This window comes from Capsicum annuum, chromosome 1 (genome assembly GCF_002878395.1).
Source record: "Capsicum annuum cultivar UCD-10X-F1 chromosome 1, UCD10Xv1.1, whole genome shotgun sequence".
Classification (NCBI taxonomy): Eukaryota; Viridiplantae; Streptophyta; class Magnoliopsida; order Solanales; family Solanaceae; genus Capsicum; species Capsicum annuum.
In genome coordinates, this window is record NC_061111.1 from 43,719,097 (window position 1) to 43,727,847 (window position 8,751).

At 37.4% G+C, this 8,751-nt stretch overlaps 1 protein-coding gene across 1 annotated transcript; it reads right to left on the reverse strand.

Moving 5' to 3' along the window:
* Positions 1-2,131: 2,131 nt before the first annotated feature.
* On the reverse strand, positions 2,132-4,979 carry LOC107875005. Its single transcript, XM_016721679.2, has 3 exons — positions 4,085-4,979; positions 3,386-3,925; positions 2,132-2,288 (listed from the first exon to the last, which is right to left on the reverse strand). The coding sequence occupies exons 1-3, from the start codon at positions 4,919-4,921 to the stop codon at positions 2,178-2,180; spliced, it is 1,488 nt and encodes a 495-aa protein (XP_016577165.1). The 5' UTR covers positions 4,922-4,979; the 3' UTR covers positions 2,132-2,177.
* Positions 4,980-8,751: the final 3,772 nt, after the last annotated feature.

Sequence of the window (8,751 nt, forward strand, 5' to 3'; positions counted from 1 at the left end):
GTGTCTCCCTGAAGGGGCAGGGAGTGGGTGAGGGTGTCCCAGCAGGGAAGGTGGGGTTGTTTGGGTGGTTAAACGGGCAAAACAGTGTGAGCGACTATTTTTGAGCCAATTCGATGGGTCTTCGCACATGGTTCTCGAGGTGGGCTAGGTCTTGAGAAGGGTTTGGGCTAAAAATCAATTGGTGGCCCTTCGAGGAGGTGGTGAGTGGGTGAAGGTGTGTGGCGGGATCGGTCGTGCCATTTGGGTGGTCAAACGGGTGAAACAACGCGAATCGGATTTTGTTGGGCTAACTTAGTGGGTGTTAGCATGTTGTTCTCGGGGTGGGCCTAGGGCTCGAGAAATATTTGTCATGAAATTAATCGGTGGCCCCTCAGGAGAGAGATAGTGGGTGAGGATGGCCCGGCGGGGTCGATCGAGCCGTTTGGGAGGTCAAATGGGCAATGCGGTGAAAACAATCCATTTTCAAGACAATTTAATGGGTGTTAGCACACAGTGCTAGGGGTGTGCTTGGGGACCGAGCAGGTTTTGGGACAAATATTAACCTGTGGCCCCTTGCGGGGGTAGTAAAGGGGTGTGAGTGGCCCGATGAGGTCGGTAAGTCCATTTATGTGGTCAAACAAGAAAAAATAGCGTAAACGTGCTATTTTTTTTAGCCAATTTGGTAGGTGTTAGCACACGATTCTCGAGGTGGATCGAGGATCGGGTGGGGTTTGGCTTGAAAATTGACCAATGGCCCCACAGGGTGGTGGTAAGTGGGTGAGGGTGGCCCAACGGGGTCAGCGGGGCCGTTTGGATGGTCAAACGGGTGAAACAATAGAACAGGCCATTTTTGGGGCCAATTCGATGGGCGTTAGCACACGGTTCTTAAGGTGGGTTTGGGGTTCGGGTGGGGTTTTACCAAAAATAGATCGACAGCCCTTCGGAAGGGTGGTGAGTGGGTGAGGGGTGGCCTGGCGAAGTTGGTAGGTCCATTTGGGTGGTCAAACGGGAGAAACTATGCAAACAGGCCATTTTTCGACTAATTGGTGGGTGTTAACACATGGTTCTCGAAGTGGTCTCGGTACCGAGTGGGGTTTGGGCCAAATATCGATCGATGGCCCCTCGAGGGGTAGGGAGAAAGTAAGGGTGGCCCAGCGGGGTTGGTAGGGTCGTTTGTGTGGTCAAATAAGCGGAACAACATGGAGGAGCTATTTTTGAGCCAATTTGGTGGGTGTTAGCATATGGTTCTCAGGGTGGACCCGGAGATCGGGCGGGGTTTGGGCCGAAAATCAACCGGCGGCTCCCCGAAAGGCTAGTGAGTAAGTGAGGGAGGTCTGGCAATGTCGATGAGGCAGTTTGGGTGGTCAAACGGGCGAAACGGCGCAAATGGGCCACCACGATTTTTGAGGTGGGCTCGGGTCCCGTGGTGTATAATGGCGAAAATCGATCGGATGCCCCCCGATGGACTGTGGAGCGACTCTTGGTGGTTCGATGGGGTCGGTGGGGCCATTTTGTTGGTTAAACGAGCGAAACAAGGGTTGTTATGGAGACATAAATACTCAATGTTGGACTCAGAATTTAGGAGTCGTAGGTACCTTTGGGAGGTTCGAACACATATTAACACTTGAAGCTTTAAGGTTCCGCTTGAAAACTAAATCACTCAATTATCTTCTTAGTTTCGTGGGTGGTTTTTTGATTTTTATATCAATTTTTATGCAATTCTTATATAATTATACTTAATCTGCGTCGGGTTTAACAAGCACCGGAGCACCACAAAAGTGCACGTAGGTCCGCCCCTTTAATATTCCTTCATCCTTAATCAATAAGTCTTAAGTTTGAACATGTTAATGAAGTTGTTTTTGTTAAGAACCGATTTAATTACTTAAATTTGGAACGTCTCTGATCCATATGAACTCAAATCTAATTAAGTTTCAATAAAAATACCGAACATCAAGTAAAAATAATCCTCATTACCGGGACCATCTAATATGCTTTTGATTTAAACAAAGATTAGATCTCTCTATTTTCTTTTTAAAGATCTAACTCACCATCAAGAGTAACAATAGTCAAAACAATATTTCACCAAATTTAATTTGAGATAGAGGAAATTAGAAACACACTTACTCCAATACCCCCCCCCCCCAAACCCCCTACAAAAAAAAATATTGCATAAAGTTATTATATATGTTTCTACGTCTTTATTTCATTCGGGCATTAATTTCATGTCTCGTACAAGTCCTAAGTTTGACGGCCATAGAGTCCACTCCAATAGGCTGTATAATGTCACAACATTCTCTTTTGTTACCATCCTGTATAGAAAAAGGATGAAAGATTATGTACAATGTGTATTAAAAGTTTCTTTTTTTTTTTCTTTTTTAAATTCTTTTTTAAATTTCGAATTGACCAGTATTCATACAAAAAAGGACAGTTTGGTGTATGATGCATTATGTGCTCATGCAGAGTTCGTGAAAGGGCCACATCAATCTGAAGGATTGATTCAATAGCGACAACTTATGTGTCCTGATGCAAACATCTCATCAGTTATTGATTTCACTATTCGAACCTCTTACTACAGTCTATGATCTTGACACAAACATCATCAGTGGCTGATTCCACGACTCGAACTTGTGAAGACAACCCATATTGTAAGTCACTTATAGACAACTTCACTATATTACTCCCAACACTTCCGTCATCGATCACTACTCAAACACACGAATGCAAAATGATATATAGGGAGTAATTAGTTAATGAATTAATGATCAAACTATCATTTTTGCTTGAGTTCCACATCTCAACTATCACTTGTTCCCTTTTCCTAACTAAATTATCATCATCTATATAATAAAGCACACCTCAAAGCTAATTACCCCACCTATCAATTGTTATCTTTCGAACCATCTATATAATAAAGCACACCTCAAAGCTAATTACCCCACCTATCAATTGTTATCTTTCGAACCATCACCTTCTACTCTACTAGGTGTGTTTTTATTCATAGATTGTGACATTTCAAGTAGTAGAAAAAACATAGATCGTGATGGTGATGATAGTTTAGGTAGGAAAAATGAATAGCTGGGGACATGTGAAAATCATGAACATAATCATAGTTCAAATGTGTTTTTGACCATTATCTCTTAATTAGTACTCCATCTGTTTTAATTTATTTGTCTGGATTGACTAGATATGGAGTTTAACAAAATAAAGAAATTTTTTTAATTTCGTGGTCTTAACCTAAAAATATGTTGAATATGCCAAAATGCCCTTTAATTTTATGATTTTAAACATCTCATGTGAAAAGTTAGAATTAAATAGTTAAAAAAGAGATATTGTATTTTTTTAAACGAACTAAAAAAGACAGTAAGACAAATAAATCGGAACACATCAATGAGAAAAGTACACTTACCCCAACATGAAGCTTATGCATAGGAGAAAATACACGAATTTTCAAGATACCATCAATAGGATGATCATCATTGCCACAACTCCTAGGAGTTTTCTTGACATATGTTGTCACAATATGATTCATCCTGGTACCCTCCAATGAATCAAAAAACAAAACATTTGGAACTTCACCACAAGAATTGCCATTATTGCTCTTCAATCCTCTAACATTAAACATGTAAGGTGGCCATGCACCTTTTCTCCATTCACCAAATGTCTCAATTGGCATTGCAAGATAACTTTGTGATTGAATTTTGTCATAAATTTGCACTGAATAACCCCATGACACTGAAAATGTCCAATTGTTTAGCTTATTGTAACATGTACTTTGTTGCAATAGTCTAGATTGATCAACACTTGCTGCTTTCATTAGATGATTTAAGGCTTCAAAACGGTTCATTGAAGGGAAAATTGGTGCTACTAAGTCAAGGTGATGGAGTGATAGGAATGGAGATTGTGGATGTGCTGATAAAAATCCTGATATGTCGCGACGCAAGTCGATCTGAAATAATATGAGCAAGTCATTTTCTAATGTTCGATTATTCGTTTATTTTTTTTAAAAATAAATCAGGTTGAAATTAGAGGACGTATAATAAGTTTGATGTACTATGAATTATGAATCCGCCTCTAACCAAGTAAGATAAAGAGTTTGATTACTCACCTGATGAAATCCCTTTTCTAGTGTAATGGTGACTCCTAAATCAGCAATACATGCTTGTAAAATGTGGTCACTTCCATACAAATATGGATACCTCTTAATACATGTATCCATGTTCTTAGCCACAGCTTGTGCTAAAGGGTAACTCAAAGCATAACCAGCACCACCAAATGCCATTTGAAATGAATTCCCAAAATTACTCACAATACACTCTGAATTCATCCCAACATAATAGTATTTCGTATGATCATACTTCGTGAGTACGTTGACTAAATTGTCAATCATTAGCACAGTGTCATCGTCAGCCATAACATACCACCTAACACCGGGGCCATGGTGTAACATGAATGTCTCCTCAATTACCCTCACCATTCTAATCGCGAATGGCATTCTGTGTTTGTTGTAAGGCGCGTATTGCGAATTGTCACTAGAAATTCTATAAGGAGGAGACGAAACAGGCCATGGTACGTGCTCATTTGGGGTTCTATCCAAGAAAACATATCCCCTAGTTATATTTGGTTTCCACCAAGAATTTATGTACCATTTTTTTTCACCCCATGTGTTTGATGAGGCTGCAATTCCAAAAACTAAATGGCTAATATTGGTTTTATTGCTGGAGTTATAATAATAATTTGATGACTTGATGATGTTTTTGGTGGGGAAAACTTGTAATAGGGATGATGATGATTGACAACATGGATGATTGGACAAGAAAATATGGAGTAGATATAGAATTAGGGATAAAAAGACTAGGGTTTTGCATAAAATTCCATTCAAGAACAAGTTGTGGGACAAAATTCCATTTGGGGAATCACTACTATTACTTTTCTCTATTGACATTCTTTCCTAGCCAGGCTAATTTTGAGCTTTTGTTGAAAATGTAAGAACACAACTACTATAGGTTAACTAATGAATCTTGTTCTTTAGAGTGTTACATATATATATATAAACTAAATACATGTTTCATATACAACCACTCTACCCCAGAAATGTATGTGTAAGGTATGCGTACATTCTATCCTCACAGACGACTATCTGTGAAATTATGTGGAAATGTTGTTATTGTTGTAAAATCACATGTTAGGACCCATAGTGAACGTTTCACTTGTTACATATAACACATGATTGGTGCATATAACTTGTCACTCCTCATGTAATTGAAAGGAAAATTAATGTGATCATGAGGTTCATTGATTAAGAATAATTTAAGTTGCTTGTTTTGTTTGGGAGCTAATTGATATAAATGATAGCATAAAAAACCTGAATATTTATTCAGCAACTTTTGTGTGGGAAAAGATAAAGATGAATGGTCACACCAAATTACATAAGGGTCACACCAAAGCTTAGGGGGTAAATTCAGATTATTTTGCATAATACAAGGGTAAATTATTTAATCATTGTTATCAAAATAACTAACTTTTCCACATTATTTTGTAAAGAAATAATAAAATTAAGGATTTCCTCATGGGCATTATTATCATTTCACAAGCTCATGATCGATCCATCGTTGCACGACAAAAAAAAAAGTAAAATGTTCTCTAGTTAATAATTTTATTTTGATAATTAGTTATTAATCTTACTAATTTTGAAATGTCTTATTTAAATTGAGGGTCAATCTCTCTACTTTCACAAGGTAGGAATAAGGCTGCTTACACACCATCCTCTCTGAACTCCACTTATCGACCACTAACACAATTACTACTTTCTACATATAATCAAAGTTATATGCAATATAACTTAAATGTGGTTATAATAAGAGCTTCTCATGAGGGGTCAAATGGGAAGTGTCAAGTAAATTGTCACCATCCACCCTAGCCTTCAAGCTGCACAATAAGCAATCAGAAAGCGAAGTATGATCAAATGACACATACATAGCAAAATAAATATAACAAGTCCCTAAACCATCAGGGGCGTCTCAACAAAAATTAGTAGTCTAAAGCCGAATCTTGACGAAGTGCCTTAATTGGTGGCTCGACATACTTGTTAACAACAACAAAAACATATCCATTATATTCCTATCAAGTTGGGTTTGGGGAGGATAAGTGTACGCTGTCCATACCACTACCTTAGAAGTGAGATAAAGAGGTTGTTTCCGATAGACCCCCGGAACAAGATAAAACAATCTAGAAAATAAATAGTAAAAAGACAAGATACAGTAGAAATTACAACACTCAATAATACCATAGTCAAGATTCACCACGTAATACAAGAAATGATACAACATTCTGAAATAATACTAGTACTATAGCTACTAACAAGGATACAAAGTCCTCCTACCTCCCAGCACTGAACACTCGTTTCTACTATCCTTCTACCCTAATCTGCCACCTCCACAACTTCCTATCAAGGGTCATGTTCTCGGTAAGCTAAAGTTTCTCCATGTCATGTATAATCACATCCCTCTAATATTTCATCGGTCTCCCTCTACCTCGCCTAAATTTATCCCTAGCCAACCTCACACCTCTGCATTGGGGCATCCATGCCCCTTCTCATTGCATGTTCAAATCATCTCAACCTCGCTTCCCTCATCTTGGCTTTAACTAAAGCTACTCCTACCTTATCTCGAATAACCCCATTTCTAATTCTATCTTTCCTAGTACACCCACACATCAATCGAAACATTCTCATGTCCACCTCCTTTATCTTTTGGATGTGAGACTTCTTGACCTGCCAACACCTTGCCCGATACAACAAAGACGGTCTAAACACCATTCTATGAACTTGTCTTTGAGTTTAGGAGGTACCTTTTTGTCAGACAAGATTCTAGAGGCGATCCTCCATTTCATGTACCCTACCCCAATCCAATGAGTGACATACTCGTCAATCTCTCAATTACTCTGTATCATAGACTCCGGATACTTAAAGCTATCTCTCTTTTGGATGAAATTAGTAACAAGCTTTACAACCGCATCGAACTCATGTGACACCTCGCTGAACTTATACACCAAGTATTCCGTCCTGGACCTACTCTACATATGATATATTAAGCCAAGTTTCTGTACAGGTTCTTGATTGATTATCTTTAATGCACTTGAAGAACAGATTGAAGCTAGGCCTCTACACAAATTTGGAGGGAAAATTCTTTAACTAAATGTAATATCCAATCAGTGATTTTAAGTATCTGCATCAAAAATTATGTAATAATTCTTTAATCATGTTTATGTATGTCATCACCGTCATAAATGGTTCTTTGATAACATTTGTCTAAGGTGCAGACCCATATTTTTGCAACTTGAGCAATAAGTCCGCTCTTTTCACAGACAAAGCATGGTCTTTTTTCTTGAACTTGTTGGTTTTGTACTTGGTTATTTCGACCATTATTATTCTTGGGATGTCTGCCATTTTTTTTTTCTTCTTAGGCTTTAAAGAAGTATTTTTGTTAGTATTAGGAGCAACATTATTTGAAATTTAGGTGTTATTTTTTTTCTTCTTCTTAGGCTTCAAAGAAGTATTTTTTTTAGTATTAGGAGCAACATTATTTGAAATTTAGGTGTGATGTTGTTCTCTTTTGTTTGCAAAAGTGCATCTTGGGCCCTTGCCTCTTCTTTCATGCAGATTATGTTAGAAAAAATAAGATGAAAGTAGTAAAAATATTGCTTTGAGGCGTGAAAGATCACTATCTTTCAAGAGTTATTGCTCATATTTCTTTAGGGATTACAAGCAATTCTCTATCAGGATACAACAAAGCGGAAAAATATATTTGCAAATTGAATCCAGTATTTTTGGGTTTTCATTCTTATTTATTTATAAGAGTTGAGCAGTCACAATTTTTTGAATAGATGCAACTATTGTGAAGAGTCACAACCTTTCTGAACAAATGCAACTATTCTGAATAGACGCAACTTTTTTGAATAGACACAACTATTCTACTTTAATAGAATTCTTTATTTTTTTTTAAATAAATAAATACGAAAATAAAATCTTTAATTAAAGATACAACCTGGCCCGCACCCAAGCCCCAAGTTCAAGTCCAGGTCATTTAGATATTTATACAATTAAATATATAGTTGTACAAGTACACTTATTTAACTTATTAGACTTAATTGGCTTGGCCTTATATGAGCTTAAAGGTGCCTTTAAACCACCAATGTGGGAGAACCCACATATTACAATTATACTTTACAAATTTGCATTATCAAAATCTCAAGAGAAGTTTCATTTCGTTTGTGGTACATAGTTTCTAGAAATTCCTTCCAAGAAGGTGAAATTTATTATCTGTTATTCCACAATTCAATAAGGTTTATCTCCAATTTTTGGATGTGTATGTTCAAAAATATTGGCAGATGTGTATCGGATTCTCCTAAAGCGATATATATTTGGATGATTCCACATGACTATAACAATATTTTTGGAGAGTCAAAACATATATCATAAGGGAGAATGTGCAGTATGTCGCACCCCTTTTTCGACTCAAAAAAAAAGATATGTATTTTAAGTTCGAAAGGGTTTTATTATTAAGGTGACAAAAATGAAAAATTTGTTTCGAAAAAAAAAAGGATTATTTACATTATTATTTTTTTTCTTATTCAGAGTCGCCACTTGGCATAATCCGGTGTGCCAAGTCACCTTTGAAAAATCCTTTTCCAAACGGTTTGACTCTAAAAACTGATCCGCGAACAGAGATTCTGGCTAAGGAATTCTTTTGACCGAGGGGAAGGTGTTAGGCACCC

Excerpts from the sequence above, each read along its gene's own strand:
- LOC107875005 (XM_016721679.2), bottom strand. The coding sequence starts at position 4,921 with ATGTCAATAGAGAAAAGTAATAGTAGTGATTCCCCAAATGGAATTTTG. Across the intron at positions 3,926-4,084 it reads TAGAAAAGGGATTTCATCAG|ATCGACTTGCGTCGCGACAT; the intron begins GTGAGTAATCAA and ends ATATTATTTCAG. Across the intron at positions 2,289-3,385 it reads TGCATAAGCTTCATGTTGGG|GATGGTAACAAAAGAGAATG; the intron begins GTAAGTGTACTT and ends TTTTCTATACAG.